Source organism: Thunnus albacares, chromosome 5, assembly GCF_914725855.1.
Source record: "Thunnus albacares chromosome 5, fThuAlb1.1, whole genome shotgun sequence".
Classification (NCBI taxonomy): Eukaryota; Metazoa; Chordata; class Actinopteri; order Scombriformes; family Scombridae; genus Thunnus; species Thunnus albacares.
This window is the reverse complement of record NC_058110.1, coordinates 1386025-1409992: the sequence shown is the minus strand read 5'-3', so window position 1 is coordinate 1409992 and position 23968 is coordinate 1386025. Positions and strand designations below refer to the sequence as shown.

General features: G+C 40.7%; 1 protein-coding gene and 1 long non-coding RNA gene across 5 annotated transcripts; one reads left to right on the top strand and one right to left on the bottom strand.

Moving 5' to 3' along the window:
• Window positions 1–4146: 4146 nt before the first annotated feature.
• rcc2 (regulator of chromosome condensation 2) lies at window positions 4147–14857 on the bottom strand. Of its 4 annotated transcripts, none has more exons than XM_044352368.1 (13): window positions 14751–14857; window positions 13336–13550; window positions 13117–13210; window positions 11006–11149; window positions 10752–10883; window positions 10542–10630; window positions 8045–8159; window positions 7718–7884; window positions 7437–7617; window positions 7245–7350; window positions 5819–5891; window positions 5469–5546; window positions 4147–5277 (listed from the first exon to the last, which is right to left on the bottom strand). In XM_044352368.1, exons 2-13 carry the CDS (start codon window positions 13534–13536, stop codon window positions 5173–5175), a joined length of 1485 nt encoding a protein of 494 aa, XP_044208303.1. In that variant the 5' UTR covers window positions 13537–13550; window positions 14751–14857; the 3' UTR covers window positions 4147–5172. The 4 variants fall into 4 exon arrangements, with proteins under 4 accessions (XP_044208303.1, XP_044208300.1, XP_044208301.1 ...); XM_044352365.1 differs by lacking the exon at window positions 14751–14857 and adding an exon at window positions 14625–14727; XM_044352366.1 differs by lacking the exon at window positions 14751–14857 and adding an exon at window positions 14611–14718.
• A 7922-nt stretch (window positions 14858–22779) lies between these two features.
• Window positions 22780–23609, top strand: LOC122983130. Its single transcript, XR_006403593.1, has 2 exons — window positions 22780–22929; window positions 23015–23609. It is a non-coding gene; the product is annotated as an uncharacterized LOC122983130 (long non-coding RNA).
• The last annotated feature ends 359 nt before the right edge of the window (window positions 23610–23968 follow it).

Sequence of the window (23968 nt, the reverse complement as noted above, 5' to 3'; positions counted from 1 at the left end):
GAACTTTCTAACTAAGAGGTTCCTCTTAAAGGACGAGTTCATAAAGTCTGTCTTAAACCATCAGTCAGGAGCCTTCATGAACATTAAAGCTGTGTTTCTTGCTGTAATCATACTGACCATTAGAAGATCCTTCATAATGACCTTACTATGGAAACCCTCCTGTGTAAAAATATATTTTAAAGTTGATCTGAAGCTAATATGAAATTAAATGAATCAAAGATACAGATTAGATGTTCAGTGTTAATCTTTTTAGTGCCAAAGTTCCTCTTTCTGTTACTGCAGCTCGACAGGGAAACAAAGAGGGAAATATGTCAGATATCTACTTGATAGGACTAACTCGAAGAAGAGTTCTGTCCCCGCTGCCGTCCTCTGTGTCTGTCTCCATGACAGCTGACTGCCTTTCCTTCCTCTCTTTCCTTTTCTGCTCTTTCTCCTCCTGGTTGAGCAACAAATTAGCTTTCCTTTCTAGTTCTGCAGATTTCTCAGCTCTGTCCTTCTTTTCTTGCTTAATTCTCTCTCCTCTCTCTGTACCTGTTCCTCTCTCTCTCTATTCTCTGCTTCATCCTGTCCTCTCTGCCCCTCTACAGCTGTGGCTAATAGAAACTCTTCGTCTGTCGTAGTGAACTAGTTTGGTCATATTAGCAGCTGAAAAGGGATTTATAGTTGACAGTTGTGGATAAGTTGCAACGGCATCCTGACTTCTTGTTAAAATGTTCAGCAGAGCTCGTGGAGAGGGAGCTTTAGTTTGGTGTTTTGCCCGACCAACCATACATGATATCTTCTGAAATGTCCTCTAAATTATCACCATGCCGTTAACTTTCATCATTTCTAAAGCTCTTGTTTGAAACAGATGACACACTGTCACACATTTAACACACTTCTCCACTGCTGCTCTCAGCTCATCATAAATACAGTCACAACAGTCAACAACACATTCACACAGTCCTTCATGTATCCTACGCTCCGACATGGGTCACCGGCATCAGGGTTAACATTGAATTCAGTGACCTGAAGTTTATCTTTATCATACAGTCAGACACTACTGGTCCACTCATTCATGAGGGAAGTAAATGGAAACAGAAGTCCGTCCTTTCAGTCTACCAGCAGTTCGAGCAGGTTATTGTGGGGAGAACGTTGCTTTGTGTTGTGTCTCTGAGTGTGTGTATTTGTTTGTAGATTCTGTTCTACTTGCTGCTTTGGACGTTTTGTCGCCCGTTTTCACACACAAACAGATTTCAACAACATCTTCTGCAGCATCAAAGTTCTTTTCACACTTCTGTCCTTGGTACAGTAGCAGCAGTCTGAAGCCGGCTCTTCGTCTTGTGAACACACTTTTAAAACTATCGGCACCTGGACTCTGAGATCTGGAATCCTGAGCCTCAACATCTCAAAGGACGTGGAGTAGATGATCCCTGTTCTTGATTTAAATGAAGCAGGCCTCTTTGCACTACCCTGAACACGTCTTTTCTACAGTTTAAACCTCAGCGTAGCCCAGACATCAACAGCCACTCTGTGGCACTGCAGGGGTTAAAGCCTTTCCTCTCTGCAACCAACTTATCTCAGCCTCACTTAATCACTTTCAACATCTCTATGTATTAAGATTTTCAACCATCTGCTCCTTTAACTTCTTTTTGTTCAATTCAGACATGGTACGACACAATAATCATAGAAACTCTGCACTTACAGCGTCTTTGTTGTGTTGAAATCCTGTTCCTGATTCCAGATTGTTGTGGATATTTGGAGCGATGGTGGAGAACAACCAACACCAGCCTTTAATGTCTTAAAGCTGAAAATGTTTATTGAAGTACTTGATCAAGGAGAACTGAAAGATGGAACATCAAAGTCATCTGCAGCTCAGATGCTGTCTCTGTCTGAGTCTTTAACCTCAGCAGATCAGCCTTCAATATGAAACATTAGTCTAATTGGTCTAAACAAGGAACTGCATTTTACTCGTGTCACTTCAGGTCACTGTCAGACATTCCACCTATCTGTGTCGTCTAGGAAAGCCTCCCTCGACCTTGGTAACCATGGCAACGCTGATCATCATGGCTCTATCAGAGAGGTTTCTGCTTTCCCCAAAACATCACAGACAGCTGGAGTCTCAAGGAGAAGAGACGATGTCTCCCTCCTGATGAAGAATCACAGTCCAGACTTGACCCAGAGTAACCCCAACCTGTGACCCCTAAAGATGGAAAACTCCACAACAAGCTCCACATCAACCTTTAAATGAGGACTGTGGATGTTAGAGTGCTGCTTGAAAGTTTACTTTAGAATTTGCTGTATTTCTGCAGAAATATAACCTCAAACATGATCAGAATAACGAGATAAAGAGACATCAGTTACACAAATGAGACAAAAACCTTACAGTTGAAAATGATCTGATGATGTGTGTGAACCCTTCAGGGTTATCAGTTCATTGAAGGGGAAGTTAGAGTCGGTGTTTCAGTCAATGAGATGAAGATCATGTGTGAGTCTGAGAGGCTCTGTCTTATTTAAAGAAGAGAAATCTGAATCTTCACTATCAAACTCTGAGCTTCACAACAAGTGTGTCATTCTCCTAGAAGATCTTTGCCTCATGTCTCATCCTGTAGTTGTGTCCAACCAGAGCACTACTATAGTGCAGAGTTGAAACATCTTGGTGTCTTCCATATGAAGAGCATCTCCAGAGACTAATAACAGAACAGAAACTCTATGTTTACAGCAGATCAGGTCATATCTTAGACTTCCTGTTTCTATCACATATCTTCATACCATCACACTTTCAAAACTGTCTCACAGTCTCTCACATTGGTCTCTTATTGATCCAACAGCTGATAGACTTTATAAATTCATCTTAGATTTTCTGCTTGCACACATCACTGTGAAGTATTTTCACAATCTCATTTGTTACATTTTTTATAATTATATAGTATTTAATGGTATTAATTTATACTTTGTTCTATTTAGTGAAGACATAACTCCATCAGACTTGGAGGAATAAGCAGAGCTGAATCTTCTACCTGCTTTTAATAACAATCATGGTTTAAGATCATGTTTCTGTACATATATGAACCTCTACCTTCTTCTTACAGTTTAAACATTTATACAAACATTATATAACGTCTCAGTCGTCGACCTTATTATTGAATATGAATTCTGTAGAACTTGTTTATATACATGTAAAATCTGTTTACTTTTATTATCCTGTGCTTAATGTTGTATTCTTTTATTGACAATCACCTCTTAAACAGGTGTGTTTTAGCTTTTATATATATATATATATATATATATATATATATATATGAATTTTTTAAAGAACTTTTATTGTTTGTTTGTTTGTTTATCCTCAGTGTTTCCAGACTGAATCAGACCTTCAGCTGTGATGGTTCACAGCAGTTACTGAAAGCAAGGCTTCACATATTTTGCCTCACATGAATGTGTAAGATAATGAGGATCATTTTCCTCAATAAATACATGAATGTTGAATGTTTTTGGTCTCATTTGTTTAATCAGGTTCTTATTTTCACTGTTTAGGTCATTTATGCAGAAATAGAGAAGATTCTAAAGTGTTTACAGACTTTCAAGCACCAAGTTACACTGAGAGCACGTCTGAGGTGAATCTTTTAATCACAGTGAGGAAAACCTCTTTCACTGTTACCATGGACACCAGACTGCTGGTTTAACACATCCTCTAAAACCAACTCACAAAGCTGCTGAGAGTAACGTTTAGTAAGACCAGAACTCCTGAAACCTCCGGTTTACCCTGCTGCTATGGATGACACGTTACTGTCTCCATGGTGATTGGTTGACAGGTGACTGGGCTGTCAGTGAACATCAACACACTGCAGCGTGATTAGATGGAATATGACAGATACACAGTAGAGATTTCATCAATGAAACAAGGTCAAATGTTTACTTGTATCTGACAGACACCATCTATGTGCTGATACTGATTATTGATTGATTGATGGATAAATACATACTGTGTGTATTTTACCAGGTGATCCAGAGTTAGAGAAGATGCCGTGACACCATTCCAGTCCGACACAAGCCTCCCTACACCTGCTCTCTCTGCACACAGCAACATCATGTAAACGCTCAGATATGACAGATGGCTGCTAAAAGTGTTTGAAGACTTTCTGACATAAATACACAAACAGCAACAAATCAATTTACATGAATCTTTATTAACCATTTCAATGAAAAAACAATGTAACCCAGAGAAATTTCCATAAAAAAGAATGCAGTACAGGTAGGAGGAAAACACCTCTGCTGTTTTTAAAACTCGGAAAAAGCCTTCTCCAGCATTGAACCGTTTCCAGACAGTGCATTATTGGTTCTGAAAGTTCTGACCTGCATGTGAAACCGCTTTGAGCGCTGGAATAGTTAATTCATATTAGCAAAGATTAGAGCTAGCAGACACTGTGGTCTGGGAAGGACTGAGGTGTGCATCTTTGATGCAAACACTGAGGAAGAAGAGAACAAAAGGAATGTAACATCGAGTGGAGTGCACAAACTCAGAACATCATGTTCCAAATCCTGATTGTATTCTGTGGCAGCTGCACACATACCTGCTCGCACCGCCACATACGTGAAATCAGACTGATCAGCTGACCAGTCTGGAACAACACAAACAAAACTTCCATATCCTGAACATACACGTAGAAAAAGGCACAGGTATGGAGTGTTGGTCTTTGAAAAGCCCTCAGTAGGAAAAGACTGAGGGTTCTGCTGTAGCACCCGTAAATGTGACAAACAACTCTATCATTTCAAATACTGAGACGAAGAAACAACAGAACAAGAGAAATGAAGACATGAACGTTTGGCTGTATTACAAAATGGAAAAAGGGTTTTTGGGAAGCACAACTCTGCTAGGTGTGAAGTGCTTGAAGCAAACTGTTGCAGGTTCACTTGAGGTTGAGGAGTGAAGATAACTTGACCGTTCACTGAGAGAGCGGGACCATCCAGAGGATCTGTCCGTCTCCAGTCCCAGTTTGTCTGATTTCAGAGTCCAAATTGGTGGAGAACTAGTTTGCTGGTAGTTGAGATGTGTGGATTTCCTGCAGACTTGTGAGTGCCTCCCCCCTGAACTCAACCATCCCACTAGTGCACCACCCGGCCAGGTGTTCCTGCTTCGCGTCGCTGGTCTCTGCTCAAGTGAAAAAGGTTGAGGTGTTGCTGTTGGAGGCCCAATCAGATTGTTCGGGGGTTGTACTCAGGCAGCTTTTTCAGTTTCTCCTGTTCCTGCTCAGTGTCCTGTCTGGCAATGATCAGAGAGTGAGCGTAGCCCATCACCACCTGCAAGAACAGACACACCACGCTCAGTAATCACAGTTAGAGCGGCAGATACACACATCCTCTTCCAGATGTGTGATCAGCTGTATTTATATACTACAGTGCATGTTCATATGTTCTCTGCTTACTGTAAATGCATGTAAATCTACTGAATTCAAGCAGCTTTATGACCGATCAGATTTATGTCCACTTACGTGCTCGATGTAGATGCCATCCAAGGTCTTGACCTCCTGAGCGGTGGTGGAGGATTTGGGTTTGTTGTCTCCGTATCCCTGAAGAACACATGAGAATCAGCGCTGAGCCACAGACCATCAACACAGACAATAATCCAGCAGTATTTCATATCTGAACAGTTTTCTACAGAACCACACGGTCAGAGAGACCAGGCTACGCTGAAACATCCAACAGCTTCCCGTTAACACCACCACCGTCTTCCTCCACTGTACAGTACATATGGATGAGGACCGGTGCATCCTGTTAGAGGAGGGTGACAGCGATGCTTCAGACCTCAGTGTGTCACATGTGCCGAGGCTTCAGGTCTTACCAGCTCTCCGAATGTGGGCGAGGGGCCCCAGCTGATGGTGCTCTCATCTGCAGCGATAATTATGCTGCTCTTCCTGTTCAACACAAACACACACAGTCAAAGTGTTGCACATCATATGAAACATCACAATACAGACACATGACCAGCTGCAGTACGTGGCCTCATGTTGTTATTGATCTATTATCAGTGGTACTAACGCTATCCCTCAACTAATACACACTTTGTACAGCAGAGGGCACAATCAGCTCATGGATGTCAGCTGGTGAGCTGCTCTGTTCACACTGAGCCTCGTGCAAGAAGCATCGGACTGATAGATTAGTGGCGTTCAGCAGTTTTCTCTCAGGAATGAAGGAACTTTACCAGTCATGAATAGATCATCTCTGGCCTTCTTCACTGGGAGAAATATATATATATTATAATGTCCTAATCTGAATCAATGTGGAGTTTAAATATGACACAGAAATTAACAAAAATTAAATATATAAGTAAATGACTGGCTGCCAGTTTACTGAAAGGTTTTTTAGATGTTTATTGGTATATTTTGGTGAAGCAGCTTCTACATTTCAGTAGTTCCAGCATCAGCATCACCTCCTGCAGACCATAATACTCTCCTCTAATATCTCCATGACAGTCACATGACCTCCTCTCATATTAGTCATGGAGTGTTTTGCTCTCTCAGCTGCTCTGATGACACGTCATCAGCAGCTGGATTCATATTTAATAATTGTTTAGTGTTTCCTGCTACTGACACTCATCAACCTGTTGTTTCTGTCTGCTGACGACTTGAAGCTCTGCAGTGTTTTTACACTTCGGTAACATTTTAGTGAATGAAACTCGCCCACAAACAGAGCAGAACATGGAGCCTTATATGGACATGTGGATCATACTAGTGATCACATCTCACTAATGTGCATCTACTGATGAACAGGTGTTATTCATCAGGCTGGAACCAGCCAGTCAGGACGAGTTCAGGCAGTTAAGAGTCTGACTCGGATCGATCGTACAAACAAACCTCAGAAAAGTGTTTTAGGATAAAATTAAGACAATGTTCTTGCATGAGGCCCAGTGTCTTGTTGGTGAATCCATGTGTGTCTGAACCTTAAGATCTCAGTTTGTTAGATGGTTCAACTTAGTTATTATAGTTCTTTATTTATGACCAATGACACATTTAGCTTTTAAGCTAACAGCCTGTGAATGTTTTCAGTGTTGTGATCTGTGTGTTGATCTGGTGGTGAGCTGCTGCATACAGCCTGACTGAACTGAAGTGTCCTTAAAGATAAATACACTCAGATTCTAACAGCTCTGGACTATATAATAGAAGTGTTTGCTGAAGGAGAGACGCTCCGCTTCTCAAACGTCTCCACTGGACATGAGGAGTAAAATGTCCACCACACAAATGAAAAACCAACCAGTTCATGTCACTCACCCACATGCCAGACTGCGGATCTTCCAGCCACACAGATCCTGCACAGCTTTGGGGTACATGGTTGATTCTCTGGATGTGTTTGTCACCCCCCAGAAGAACAGACCCCCTGTGAATACAACGCTGGTCAGACATCTACTGTACACATTACTTGTAGTATGAATATTATTTGTCTGTAATCATCAGGGCTCTTACCCATCTCGCTGACAGCGAAGGAACACTGGTAGCCTGTATAGATCTGACTGGCACCGCGTCCAGGGAAGTCAAACAGTTTGACCAGGCGGGGAACCATCTCGTCTTTCTGCTCCGTGTGTCCCAGACGTCCGTACCCACCGAAACCCCAGCTGAAGACCCGCTTCTGAGAGTCCAGCACCAACTGCAAACACACACACACTAGTTTTAATGCTCAGTATTGAGGATAACAGCGTGGTGCCTTCACTGTCTATGGACAAAGTTGGATAGAAGTGTCTTCTCACCGTGTGGTTCGCCCCACAGGCCACATCTCGCACCACCACGTTGGGCACAGGCATGACCTGACCGTCCTTGGACTTCTCGATGAAGATGGCGACCCGCCGAGGAATGAGCTCACAGTCAAACTCGATGCGCTGAGCACGAGCTATGAACTTCCCGTCACTGTTGTGACCTGCAATGAGGAAGGTGAGAGCACAAACATTGGCCTCCTTCAGCTATACGCAGTATTATTAACAAACCAACACAAACATTCTCCCATCTGTCCCACTGATCAGCAGACTTTTAACAAAGCAGACACATTAAAACAACAGATGTGCATGTGGGGAACGTACCCAGCTGTCCGTACTCTGGGCAGCCAAAGGAGTAGAGGTTTCCTTTGCAGTCCACCACCATGCTGAACTCTGCACCACAGGCCACCTTCACCAGCGGCTGGCCATTGTAGGAGATCTAGAGGAACAGAGGAGAAACACCAACATGTTTACTATGACGCCTCTGAGAGGTTGTGTGTGTGTTTTCTAACTACTTTCTGTGTTCTCTTTCATCTGTTTCTCTGGAGGAAAGAAGAGTTTTGACTGGAGTTACAGTCACTGGTTGTCATCACAATTGTCTATGTGAATCAGCCCGTCTGTACTGTTACCACTAATGTTTATATACTGCACACCAACATGAAGTGATGCTAAATTACAGTGGCACAAGGTCAGTGGATCATAATTAGTGAATCAGCAGCAGGTACAGAAATAAACTGTTTAAAAATGTATGAATCCACCAACATTAACACCAACATACAGGCAGAGGATCAGTTTAACACTGCAGCAGTAAACTAGAAAAACAAAAGTCAAATAAATAAAAATGAAATAGGTTGGTAGTTAACATTATATACATATATATATATATATATATATATACTGCCACCTGTTCATATCATCTGAAGGATAAGGACTGCTGATTTTCTATGTTTGTCTTATTGTCAACAATCTCATGTTTGGATCCAAACCAACAATATTTGTCTTTATTTAAACTCAGAAATCATTGAGGGTGAAGCCCTCGATTACAATGAGAGAAAGAAAGAGGACAAAATTCAATGAACTCATTCTACTAACAAGTGTGTGTGTGTGTGTGTGTGTGTATATATATATATATATTCATTCCTCTGTGCCGTAGACCTCTGATGTTGTCTTTAAACTATTAAACACATCCTTGAAGACGGTGGTTACTGACGACTCCAGTAAAACCAGTCATAAGTGTAGTAGTAGTAGTAGTAGTAGTAGTAGTAGTAGTGCATCTACACTATCATCATCTAACTGGATAGTAAACATCTACATTATCATCATCTAACTGGATAGTAAACATCTACACTATCATCATCTAACTGGATAGTAAACATCTACATTATCATCATCATCTAACTGGATAGTAAACATCTACATTATCATCATCATCTAACTGGATAGTAAACATCTACATTATCATCATCTAACTGGATAGTAAACATCTACACTATCATCATCTAACTGGATAGTAAACATCTACATTATCATCATCATCTAACTGGATAGTAAACATCTACATTATCATCATCTAACTGGATAGTAAACATCTACACTATCATCATCTAACTGGATAGTAAACATCTACATTATCATCATCATCTAACTGGATAGTAAACATCTACATTATCATCATCTAACTGGATAGTAAACATCTACATTATCATCATCATCTAACTGGATAGTAAACATCTACATTAGCATCATCATCTAACTGGATAGTAAACATCTACATTGTCATCATCTAACTGGATAGTAAACATCTACATTATCATCATCTAACTGGATAGTAAACATCTACATTATCATCATCATCTAACTGGATAGTAAACATCTACATTATCATCATCATCTAACTGGATAGTAAACATCTACATTATCATCATCATCATCTAACTGGATAGTAAACATCTACATTGTCATCATCTAACTGGATAGTAAACATCTACATTATCATCATCATCTAACTGGATAGTAAACATCTACATTATCATCATCATCTAACTGGATAGTAAACATCTACATTATCATCATCATCTAACTGGATAGTAAACATCTACATTATCATCATCTAACTGGATAGTAAACATCTACATTATCATTATCTAACTGGATAGTAAACATCTACATTAACATCAGGAGTAAATGCATGGCTTTAGTCTCTTCTGAAAGGAAACACTGAAGCTTTATCCCCAACAGTCAGAATCACTTTAAGTCTTACTGGCATTGAGTCATACAAGTCTGAACATAATCTGAACATGTTTTTGCTAACAGATGCCTGCAGATGACTTATAGCTGGAAAACTCAACCGGACCACAGCATGGAGCCTTACCAGTCCAAGTTTAAATGTAATGACAAAACCACACAGATGAATATTTTACATGTTTCTCTAAGAGTATGTCTAGGCGTCTTCTAAAAAAAAGGCCATTTCAATGGAGACTCTCGTTGGTTATTGTAGGTTATGGACAAGACATGGAGGCTCCTATTGGGTCAAGTGAGGTGTCAATCAGAGCACAGCCACCATATTGACCAAGATGTGGCTAATGTTTACATGCTAACGCGAGTTACGATGGAGAACACGTTGGAAGACTAAGACATCTGCTGGCTAATATGAAATGATGCAACATCCACTCATGGATATTTATTGATGTAATAATGTGTTTGGGTTGGATCAACTGGACCTTTGCCAACGTAACAAGATCTAGCAAGCAGAGATATGGATGATGAGTGACAGTATGTCCCCTGGTTTCAGTGTGTAGCAGGTGTCACAGTGATGGCTTACTGGTGCTGGGCTGAGGACCGCATCAGTCTGGTTGCCTTGGCCGAGCTGACCCAGCTTGTTCTCACCAAAAGAGTACGCGGTGCCGTCCTCTGAGGAAGAGTATGACAGCAACAAACATCATTCTGTGACTTTGGTAACCAATACAATCACACTACCATTCATTCAGTGACCACCCCCCCCATGATAAGCACGTATGATGGTGCAGTCTACCTGTGAGTGCCAGGGTGTGATTGCGTCCGCAGGCTGCAGCAACAATCACATGATCTGCCAGGCCCTCGATTAACTTGGGAGCCTCCAGGCGCTTGGTGTCACCGTGACCCAGCTGACCTTTGTCATTACGACCTGAGGACGCCAGAAACAAAGAGCTCATTGATGGACCACTCCTTGCACTCTGGACTCAAACACTGACAAAAACCTGCATACAAATCCACTTGCTGTCAATCAGGGCTGTGAGTGTAACTTACCCCAGCTCCACAGCTTTCCCTCAGTGGTCAGGAGGAGACTGTGTGCAGCACAGGGGCCCGCCATCACACAGCTGACCTGGACATCATTCAGACACCCGTAGCGGTGAGGACCCCACAGATTCTGGCCCAGGTTGCGGAAAGCCGCTGGAAACACACACACACACACACACACAATGAAACATTTCATATGTGCATCAGACGTCAAGACCTGATTCATGTTGCTTTGACTGTCTTAGTATGAGTGGGTGGAGAACATGAACAATTTACTAAATACTGCGTCCTAATAAAACCCAAACCACAGCCACCGAGGTATTTCTCTATGATCTAGAGTCTAAAAACATTCATTTAATTATTCTGTGTGAATTGACACTGATAGAAATGTTTGATCAAATTCCACATATAAATGTATCAATAGATTTTATTATTGTATTATCTCCAAAATCAAAAGGGAAATAGATCCACATGGAGCATGTTGCCCCCCACCCCACCCTCCAGGCTTCAGGCTGACGTATGTCCCCCCCCCTCTTCAACCAAACACTCCCCCCTTCAACACAGTGAGTTCAGGATTGGGATCATTCTCCTGTCTGCTACTGTTACTTTGAATATTTTGAGAACTTACTAACTCTTACAGCCTGATACGTCTCCCTCCTCTGTGTCACAGAAACACTCCCACATACACTGTCCTGCTGCCAGAAATGCGGATTAATCCACCCCTGAAAATAGTCCCTTTTTTTAAAAGGAAATTACTGAGCCTTTTTGAAAAAAAAAAAAAAAAACTATTTATTTTTGAGTTGTTCAACATTGAAGTCTTCAGCAGGAACCAGTGGAACCAGTGCCACAGACAGTACTGGGACACAAACTAACATTTGTTTTGATCTTTTCATGGGATTTATAAGAAAAATATAGAATAAAACCTGCCTTTAAATGAAAATGTTTTTTTTTTCTTTAATAGAAACTATGTTTATATTTCTGGTTAGATCACAAAGCTGAACTGCACTCGTTATCTTGATAACACTATCAGGAGTGTGTGATTGTTAAATCTGTCAGTTAATTGAATAAATCGACATCACTGAGATTAACAGGAAGTTTACCAGAAGACGCCACTTTTAATTCCAGACTAACTGCTGCTATACTTGTACACCGATTGCTAAAAATACTCCACTAAAGCTTTATATAATCAAGAGCCTAACAAAGGAATGATTTCAACGTGTTGTTGGTGCTCTGGCAGGCGCAGCATATCGCCCATCTAGAGATGGTCTTTGTCTATGCAGCTGCTCCTGCCGACACCCCCAACCCCCATCCAGTCTCAACAAAGCAGATTTATCAGTGTGTACCAGAGTAGGGAGGCAAGGATGGAACAAGGCAGTCGGCAGCCTGCCCCAGGCATCAGAGGGCCCACTGCAGGGGGGAGCAGCACACAACATGCATACATATGAATAGACATTACTGTCACAATCAATTAATGGGATCTCACTGGCTTGAACATGTGTGGCCTAGTGCATCCCAAACAAAGACACATGTACATCTAACATGTTGACATCCTCAGTCAGACACACTGGAGCAGCTGATCAGTCCTTTATTGATTCTGTCTGACTGTTCAATGCAGAGGACCAATACATCACGTCAAAGCCCGATCACTAAGTATCACTACAGGAGGTCTGTGTTCACTGCACTGCTTTAAGACACAGTGAAGATTGAGATCAAAAGTAAATCGATTACTAGTTGAATCACAGTCCCTCTTGAACTATTCGGCATCAATGTAAGAATCTCTTAATCAGAACTGAGGGATCCCAGACGGCGGCGACTGTGATACATCTGTGAAGACTTGTTTTCAGGAGGCAGCGGAGCCTAAACAAGCTAACGAGGTTCATCAGCAAGTTTAATTAAAGGAGTAGTTCAACATTTTGGAAAGTACACCTGTTCTCTTTCTTTCGTCATTTCAATATTTTAATCAGGAGAATAAGCTAATGTCTGTCACTGATTAGACTTCACATGGCTGCACCAGGCCAACGCCTGCTAACAGGAAGAAGTTACTTTACTATGATGATATTAATGATTGTTTAAAAATGGAGTTATCAGCCTCAGGTATCTGTGATATTTAAATATTTTACCTTGTTGTTTGGGCACCTCCTTTCTTCCAATCAAATCCCAGTTAGTGGCTCCAAAGATGAGCAGTTGACCTTTCACCTTTGGGCACTCAAGTTTCTGTAGAAAGGACACAAAGTCAATGACATAAAAACGCGTATACATTGTAGTCTAATGTAAAAAAAAAATAAAATATTGACATTAATAAAATATCACAATGGTCCGTGTTAAGACATCAAACTCACTATTTTCTCTTTGACGTCGTCTGCCACGGTGATGGGCTGCAGACCGGACTTGGCGGCAGGTTTTCCAGGCTTCTTATTGTTCTCCTGCTCGTAGTCAAACTCATCATCGCTACTGAAGTCCCTCTCTTTCCTCTTACCACTGGCCCTCTTCTTTTTCATCCCACCGTTCCCCGACACATCTGTCACCTTCTTACGTGGCATTTTTCAATCAGAAGCTGTTTGTGAGAAGACGATGATCAGTAAATACAGAGAGCAACAATCTGTAGTTCAGTGGCTGAACTTGAGCCAAAATCTTCAAATAAACAATGAAACGTAACAATCTGCAGGGATATTGAGCCACAGCAAAGACAAATATTAAGAACAAAGCAAGTGGGAGATATTACATATCACATTAAAACATTCAAGACTACTTTAGTAAAACTGCATGATTCACAGGATCAATCATGTTTGTAGAAAAGCACAAAGACAAATGAAACAGCCACATTAAAACTAACAGCTATATAAAATATGCCAGAAACACACAGATCAACTCATGAGCAGGCTGTTAGAGCATCATGAAGACAATAGCTTTGATGCTTCTGCTTTGCGGTAAATTAACTTCAACAAGTGAACAATACAGACTTTAAACAGGCTCTCAAGCCGCTACCTGCTGGTGAGTGAGTGGTAATGTTAACGGAACTAAGTTTACTACACAGGTTACCTCTATTGTCAACTACCAGCCTTTACAATTTAAATGTTGGCTCATTTCCTCAAATAACTCTCTTCAATGTCTGAGTAATGAATGAATAGTAAAACTAAATGAACTAAATAAAAACAAGCAGCAAACTAAAACATGTACCGGACAACCGGTGTCCGTGTCGACGCTAGCTGCTAGCTTCATTAGGCTAAGCAGCCGACCACTGTCGCTCTTTGTTCACATAATGGTTGGGTAGCCAGCTAGCTGACGTGCTAACGCGCAACATATGAACTTATATAGTTGGCCGCTTCACAAACCAGCAAGGCAAAGTACGAGCAAGGTGATCGTAAACAGCAAAGACCTCAGACTGAATAAGCGTGTATGAGACAAAAAAGCGGACTTGATTAAGCTAACGTTACCTTGCTACTATACGTTAAGCTAACAGCCGCTCTAAATATAGAGCCTATAACGTTACTACATCAAACGATGCTACTACTAAAACTTTGTCAACATTTTCTTGATTGGACGCATATTAGGTTTAAAGTACTCTCAGCCTCTCTGATTTCGGGTGAGGTTACTTGTAATTTCATAAAGCTTACAATAAATCATGTACCGGGATTTCCTGATTCAGCAGCTCTCCGTCCGTCTCCGGTTTGATTGATTTGAACAAAAGAAGCTGCAGTCTGCTTTCACACCACGTGGTTTGCATTTACTATTCACACAGGAAGCCGAGACTCACCAGTCCAGGTACAGCCCACAACACATCCGAGAGTCCACATCCAGCCTCCACCTGGACCCACAGCTGATCCGGACCGCGAAGCCAGAACAGGGACTTTATTAAACGTGTCTGATCCAGCTGGACCCTGACTCTGGACTACTGCAACTACTGGCACAGAAGAAAAGTTATGTAGAGAAATAAAACACTGGCATCAGACAAAACTTGGAACAAAGAATGAATGAATGCAACAACACAACTCTCTGCACTTTCAGGCTAATAAAGAATGAATATCACAGTTTTTGACCTTGTACACTAATCACAGCTCGTATTGATTTATTTCTCTGTATTGTTTTGTGATGTATTTCAGGGTTTTGCGCATTTCAGTTCATTTCTACATAAAGTTGTAATTCAATGATAATCTTCAGTCGACATATATTCCCTGTAAGCACATATACGTCGCCGTGACGTCGACAGTGACTGCGGCCATTTTGAAGCTTCGTCTATTGAGCGTTTTATTGTGTGATGAAAAGCTTTACGTCACAACGACGTCACACTGATTAGGGGAGATTTAATCCCAGTTTAATCTTGAAATGGGTCATTTCTATTTTGGAAAACATTTCTCTGAATTCTGTTTGTTTATTTTCGACCCTCGTGTTGTTCAGTGTGTTCTTATAGGTTATAATATTAAAAGTTATGACTATGATGACATGTGTACGTCATCTTCACCTCCAACAAGTCTGCTGTTCGCCCTCTCTGACAAGGAACCTCAAAAAATACCCCTGAATCTAATCACTGCAATACTTCACATTATAATTGTCAGTATAATTACAGATGATCAGTAATTACACGGTGACTGTAAATGTAGGTCGACTCTTGTGATCGTATTAACTCAATAATGAAATCTAAATTCAGACACCAGCAGATATAAAGTCAATGTTTCATCATGCTGAATACCAGTAGCTTGTTACTGATGTGCTGGTTTATACTGGAGTCTAACAATCTAACATATAACAATCACCTCAGGTGTGCACGTGCTCATTTTTTAATGTAAACACTGCGGTTACAACTGTTCTCCAACGTTGAAATAATGTTTGTTCTATGTCTGTTAAAGGTTCACAAAATACTTATAAATCAACACTGAGATTTTAACAACATAAAACATACACTTCTGCCTTTTAAATTATTATTATTATTATTATTATTATTATTATTATTATTATTATTAGCATGTTAAGACATGTATAATATATTAATGATAATGGTTATATATTGTAATTAACTATAATTATATCTAAAGTTATGTTCTTATATTTTTTAGATATAATATAGATATCTCACATTAAATATATATAAAACACTATCAAGCCCGTTTTCAGTAAGGATCCTCCTAGTGGCGCTGGCAGGTAACAGCACCTCAGTGTCCTTCAGATTAAATGACTGGCCTTCACATGTCCACTGAACAGCCTCCCTGCATACATCCTGAACTGTCCACTGAGGGTTTAAACTAACGTTGTCTCTCGGTCTTATACTCAGACTGTGATCCCTGACACCCTCGCCAAACTGGTCACTGATTGTACAACTGTGATCCTACAATCTGATCCATCAGGGACATCCAGGCATGGGAATAATCTAACAATGACTCTCTCTCATGTTGTTTACAGTTCAAAAACCTGCACTAAAGGAAGATTAGTGAGTGTTAACATCCATATACTTCTCTCAAAACTAAATACACCATCAACAGTCTCCCTCTCCTGTTTAGGCAGATATTCAACCTCTATGTGGGCTGCCCCTTCCAAATGGTGATACAGACAACTGACTTTCTTTTTCAGTAGGTTTCAATTGGATGTGGTTCTCAATCAGTTTAATCCATTCCTCCAGAGTAGGAGAGTCTGCTGTATCCAGATTAGAGGTACCTTAGTCTCAACAGTGTCTGTGGTACTGCTGGAAGGTCCTGGTGGAGAAGTTGTTGAGTGTCTCTGCAGCTGCTCCACTTCATGTATGCACTGCTTCATTGACCTGAGAAGAAAACTATGGTCCTGATCTTCTCAGTCAGATGGTCTGACCCACCGCTGCTTTTGCTGTTTCACATTATCAAAAAAAAACAAACCCCCCCAAAAAAACCTCCACACTGCCATCCACTCCCACCAAAACATAACATGAGTGCTTAGCTAGTCCTGCCAAATACACCAACATGCTGGACCCACTGCAGGTCAGCAGCATAAAGCAGCTAAAGAGTAAATATTTTTAAGACAAAACTTCTGTTTGACGATTTATATTTGCCCACCTGAACCTCCTCACAGTTGACCTCCCAGCTGTCATTAACAGGACGGGCTGAGTTTCACTAAACACACCAGTGACACTGTCATCAACGATGAGTTAATAGATTCCAAAGTTTACATGTGATCATTTTCACTGCAGACGATCAACAACCACATCAGACCTTCAGCCTGACTGAACCTGAGTAACGTTCGTGACGGGTGGGAACAGCAAGCAGACTGACAATAAAACAAAAAGAAAAGTAGTCCGCTCCGAGGACAGTACACGTATATTCTGTCTGCTACCAGTTCACTTAACAGAAAGAGAAACACCCAAAAAACAAACAAGCAACAATGAAAATAGTCTCACAGCAAGAGCAGCTAATCTGCAGGGAAGCAAATATTAACAATCTTAAAAACACTTTATTACACAAATATTAAAATACATACTGATTACATGTTAAAATACCTGGTCCTACCAGCAGAGAAGCAGCTCTGAAATACATGAAAACAATAAATGTCAGTTGTTGTCAGTAGTTCCTGCTTCAGTCCACCAGTGAACCAGCAGTCAATAACCCACCTTCCTCCTGCAGGAACAAGGATCTGCCAAACCTCAGTAACCTCTGATCCTCCTGTTGGTTTACTCACTTCCACACTAACGTTAGAGAGCAGAGCTAACATGTAACACTTATAGTCACTGTCAGGATGTAGACGCACAATATGAAACAAATAAAACTAATGAAATATTAGTCAAGAATGTATTTCTGGTAAAAAGACACCTAATAAACATATGATAGTAATCAAAGTAATAATATAGTTGATGATTGTTGTGTCCATGTTTGACAGAATAACTTTTTCACATAAATGTTTGTCAAAGCTGCAGATGATCTGTTAGATACCCTTTTAAAATGCTGTAAAGGAATATTGTGTATTTAATATTGTGATCTGTCAACACAGTAGTAAAGTTGGACCTTGAGATAAATGTCTTGTGATACTTGCAGTCATTATTTATTACTTGTAGTCATTTACAAACATTCTCACAGTCAGGATGTTAATTCTACATGCATGAGATCAAATAATCACCTGTTTAAACAGTAATTACATAAAACCTTTATGAACATGATATTACCTTACTGCTAAATTTAAAAATGACTAAAACCCTCCTTAAAATGATGCACTTTATTAATAGCCAATGAAATGGAAACATAAAGTGTATCTAAATAATTCACAAAGTAGCAAAGCCATAATGTTTCTGTCATAATGGTTTCTATACTGAGGATGTGTCAGCTGGTAGCGGAGCTGTGGAGACCAAGACTTCCTGATACTGATACTACTGGGCTGCAGTAACAGAATACATCATATTTTCATGTTTATGATGGCAAACCACGTACAACATTTGGTTTTGAATGAAGGAGAAGCATCATGGATTTAACAGGGTGAGTAGTGTGATGATGTGATCAGTGTCAGGATGATAAGATGTGTCAGGTGAGGAAGCAGGAGTGGACCCAAATGCAGATTTGACAAAAATCTCCTTTAATCATAGATGGTCAAGTACAGGCAAACAGAGCTGAACAGAACTAGCAGACAAGACAACACAAATGATCCAACAAAGACTCAACTCAAAACCAGACCTTAAATACAGACTAAACTAATGAGGGAATGGGGAACAGGTGACGAGACACAAGGGCAGGCTGGGAGTGATTGGCTGAGGGAAACACAGGAAGCAGAGCAGGGCTGACGAGACTGATACAGGACAGGTGTGGGGAAGACGCAGAGCAGAGCAGGGCTAACGAGGGTGAAGCAGGGCAGGTGAGGAGGAGAACATGAACACACAGGGGGGAAACAGTAACAAAACCAAAACCCAGAAAACACAATACTCTAAATACAACCCTCACCAACCTGAACCATCATGAACCCAAACTAACGTACACAACACACCAGGCTAAACAACAAAAGGCAGTTCAAACCCACCACCCAAACATAACAAGACCCATATGAACCGAAGGACTAAACAGAAGTGCAAACCAGGAGACCACAAAGAACACAAGAACATAAAGAGACCAAAAAACACACAAAGTCCAGGCAGGGTGTGACAAGATGAGTCAGCGGTACAGAGACCTGCCCATTATAATGATGTCATTCTTGAATCTAGATTTTTATAGCACTATGTATTTCATTTCTACATAATCTGACCATAGTTACTGACATTTAAATAAGTCTTTTTTGTAAAGAACACAGAGTTTATGCAGCTTCATGAATGTGATCAGAGAGTCCTTTGACATGTTCATGTCAGTATTTATACACAATCTATTTTCATTATTCTCACCTCTCATGATCTCAGTGATTGTACCTACCATGCTCTTAATGTAGAGCTCTAGGATGATTCAGCTTCATCAGTGATGATGATGATGATGATAAATGATTGCACTCTTTAGTTACTGAACAAACACAAACTGTGACAGGAATCAAACAGATTCATCACTCAACAATCACTGTTCCACATTTAAAAACCTAATTTCATGTCACAGTGATAAACACCAGAGTTCATCTTCACAAATGTTAAAACATTAATCAAGCAAATCCTGCAAACTTCAGACCAATCAAATCAAAGAAATGTTAATTCTACTGAGTCTGAATGTTCAGTGACTACAAACCTGAGACCAGTGATCATCACTGGTGACGCTGACAAACAAACAACAAACAACAAACAACAATCACAGTCAGCCACATCAGACACTTGACATGCTAACGCTGAGTTCAACAGGACAACTTACAAAATAAACAGTAAAACAACATAAAACATGTCTGAACCAGAGTCACAGACAGTTGATATTGAAGTTTTTATATTTATTGTTAGTGGAGTCAGAGGAATAACAGCAGCAGACGTTGTGGGAGGGAACGTTCATCCAGCTGGAGGAGCTGCTTCATCAAACAGGTCCTATGAGACGAGACAGAAGCCTCCACATCTGGAACAGATGAAGAAGAGAGACGATGACCTTCTGACATGTTTCATCAGCCTCTTTGAAAAGTTATTAAATAGCTGAAGTGATACAAACTCAACCAGACAGAGACAGACAGACCAAGACTTCCTGATACTGATACTACTGGGCTGCTGTAACAGACGCCTCATCAAACATGAGCTTCATCAGCTCACTCAGACAGTCTGTAAAACACAGAGAATACATCATATTTTCATGTTTATGATGGCAAACCACGTACAACATTTGGTTCTGAATGAAGGAGAAACATCATGGATTTAACAGGGTGAGTATTGTGATGATGTGATCAGTGTCAGGATGATAAGATGTGTCAGGTGAGGTAGCAGGAGTCGACCCAAACGCAGATTTGACAAAAATCTCCTTTAATCATAGATGGTCAAGTACAGACAAACAGAGCTGAACAGAACTAGCAGACGAGACAACACAAATGATCCAACAAAGACTCAACTCAAAACCAGACCTCAAATATAGACTAAACTAATGAGGGAATGGGGAACAGGTGACGAGACACAAGGGCAGGCTGGGAGTGATTGGCTGAGGGAAACACAGGAAGCAGAGCAGGGCTGACGAGACTGTTACAGGGCAGGTGTGGGGAAGACAGAGCAGAGCAGGGCTAACGAGGGTGAAGCAGGGCAGGTGAGGAGGAGAACATGAACACACAGGGGAAACACAGTAACAAAACCAAAACCCCAAAAAACACAATACTCTAAATACAACCCTCACCAACCTGAACCATCATGAACCCAAACTAACGTACACAACACACCAGGCTAAACAACAAAAGGCAGTTCAAACCCACCACCCAAACATAACAAGACCCATATGAACCGAAGGACTAAACAGAAGTGCAAACCAGGAGACCCCAAAGAACACAAGAACATAAAGAGACCAAAAAACACACAAAGTCCAGGCAGGGTGTGACAAGATGAGTCAGCGGTACAGAGACCTGCCCATTATAATGATGTCATTCTTGAATCTAGATTTTTATAGCACTATGTATTTCATTTCTACATAATCTGACCATAGTTACTGACATTTATGCAGTTTATGTTTATGCAGCTTCATGAATGTGATCAAAGAGTTGTGACATTTGAAAAGTCCTTTGAGATGTTCATGTCAGTATTTATATACGATCTATTATCATTATTCTCACCTCTCATATGAGCATATTTCTTTAAAAAGAAGGAAACAATGAATCCATTATCAAAATATAATTTCTCATGAACATTGTAGCTCTACTTCAAACTCTGCTCATATTAGATTTTTGACCTTTTTACTTGGCTTTTATTTTGTATACATATTCATGTGTTTTCTGCACATCTGGGACTGAAGTGTCATAAATCACCAGATGCAGCTGTTGTACTGGTTAGTCACATAAATAGTTACAGTTTGTATTAATGCACTTTTCACTGTGAACTTCTTGTTAACTGGAATAATGATGAATTATGAATATAACACAAATTATTTCACATTTTTTGTTAAATCTTTTCCAGCAGGATCAAACTGCACTTGTACAACAATCTGAGAAGTCTGATTACGTAATTCTCTGTGAGTTCTAGGAAAACGTCTCTAGTGGGAAGTGAATCTCTGAGGGTCAGCTGATCTAGTGTGCATTAGTGATCTGGTGTGTTTGTGTTCTTTCCAGTCAGTGGTTCCCTTCATGATCCTGGTGGTGTGTTTGAAGAGTAACCTGAATGTCCCCTCCTCCTCCTCCTCCTCCTCCTCCTCCTCCTCTTCTGGTGAGACAACATTCTGTGCACACGTAAAAAAAAAACAAAATAAAACAAAAAAACAATTCTGACTGATGTTGTTGATGATTTCCAAGTGCAGAACCCTGAATCTACTGGTCACCAGTCCTTCTATGTCTTCATCGCTGAGTTCACCTCTGAGAGGTCTGCAGGGTTCGTACTGGATCAGGAGATCTGATATGTATCTTAGACCTCAACTGTTCAGTGATTTATGGAAAAGAAGTAATATTGTGAAGGTGATTCTCTGAGAAACTGGTAACCAGTGTCGTGATCTGAGAACTGGAGTTATATGCTGAGCTCTTTTGGTCCTTGTTAACAACCCTGACAGAGCTGTCAACAGTCCACTGCAGTAGACCAGTCTGGTGGTAGGAGGCTGATTTTATTATTGATTTCATGTGACTACTGAAATATAGGTCTGAATCCAGAATAACACTGAAGTTTCTGAGTAAGTAAGACACTGTAGAGCTGCAGACTGTGAGGCTGCAGGCAGAGCGTTCCTCAGTTTAGCTGCTACATCTGAAGCTCGATCACCACGGGTCTTAAGGTGGCTACATGGGACAGACAGCAACTTCAGCATGTTTGACCCTGGAGAGTGAACTGATGAGTAAAGCTCTAGTAGATCAGCCACATGTGCAGGATCCTGACCGTGTAATGCTCTGTCAATCTGAGAACATTAAACTGGATCCTATGAAGAGATTGAAGTGAAGGGATAGTATGAGAGCGTCTGTTCAACCTGGTGAGTGTTCATGTGGCAGGATCACACCGAGGTCTCCAGCTTGATTTTTACTCCTCAAGGACAGACTGGTTAGAGAAAGTCTACAATGTTTCCAGGACTTTCATTTCTGTTTCAATGCACCAGGACACAGTAAAGAGAAGTCATGAATGAAGTCCAGTAAGCCTGTAGTTTCCAGTCTTTGATCAGTGATCTGATGGGACATCTCAGCAGTTGCTCTACAATGTATTAAGATGTGAAATATGTTATATATATGTTATACTCTCCACCTGTTGTCCGTTTCATAACTGAATTTTTTTTTCCTCTTTAGTTTTGCAGGCTACATCAGTTGAGGCTGCACTCAACCAGCAGAAGTGGATTTAATCTTGAAAATGCTTATTTCTGCTGCTCTCATCATAAAGGGCCTCATCATATCGTTCTCTCCTCCAGTCGATGAGGAGACGACAAACTACGACAGGAACAGAAGTAAGACTGTAGTAAAAAGCTGGTGTTTGTGTTTGTGTTTGTGTGTCTGTGAAGTAAAACTGAAGACACTCTTACTTCCTCACAGAGACGACAAGACACATCCTGAAACAGACTCAACAGAACTGGCTGACATGGTGAAGAGCATTTCACAGACGGACCAACTGATTGATCGACTGGCACTTTGCACTGTGCAGAACCAACAGACCTGAGTCTGTCAGATCATACAGACACGGTCTCGTCCAATCACATTACTGTCACTATTCATTCACATTACTATTCGTTCCAGTTGTGAGATATTTAAACATCTACAAAACCTGATTGGCTCATAAGTATTACTGCTTCAGCGAGGCTGAGTCCTTTTAAAAACTCACATCCTAGCCTTTCTATTGGTGACATTTTCCCAGCATGATATTCACTCTCACCTTTCACTCACATATAGCTCCATTAGCTCTGTTAGCTCAGTTAGCTCTGTTAGCTCCGTTAGCTCTATTAGCTCTGTTAGCTCTATTAGCTCTGTTAGCTCTGTCAGCTCTGTTAGTTCCATTAGCACCGTTGGCTCCGTTAGCTCTATTAGCTCTGTTAGCTCCATTAGCACTAGAGAAGAAACTTGAACAAATAGCGATAAGGCCTTAATGTCAGCTCCGTTTTGGCGTTAAAAATGAAAAACTGACAAACTTAAATTTGAGTCACTCATTTGCTCTTGAGTCACTGACTTTGTGCATTTCGAATATGTTTAAATGTGTTTTGTATTTTTCGTTTAGTGAAAGCAGTCAGCCAGATTGTTTCCACCTCATCTTCAACACACTGGCTTTTCCTGACAGAGGCAGTAATGATGCCTTGTGATGCCTACAGTCATCACTACTGTCTCTGCTCCAAATGCCAAAGACAATCCCTGTCATGACAATGAGCCTGACACAGTTCATATGTGGACATACAGTGTCGTATCATCTCGTGATAACTTATGACTGTTGAGCTTTAATCCAACGGGGACACACAGACGCCTCCTGTGTGTATGTATCGTGTAAACTATGTGGGTGAA

What these genes read in the sequence shown, in the direction of transcription:
- rcc2 (XM_044352368.1), bottom strand. Translation starts at nt 13,536, where the DNA reads ATGCCACGTAAGAAGGTGACAGATGTGTCGGGGAACGGTGGGATGAAA. An exon ending in CGGTCCTCAGCCCAGCACCA is followed by an intron (nt 8,160 to 10,541) that starts GTAAGCCATCAC and finishes CTGTTCCTCTAG; the next exon opens with ATCTCCTACAATGGCCAGCC. An exon ending in CGCCCACATTCGGAGAGCTG is followed by an intron (nt 5,547 to 5,818) that starts GTAAGACCTGAA and finishes TGTGTTCTTCAG; the next exon opens with GGATACGGAGACAACAAACC.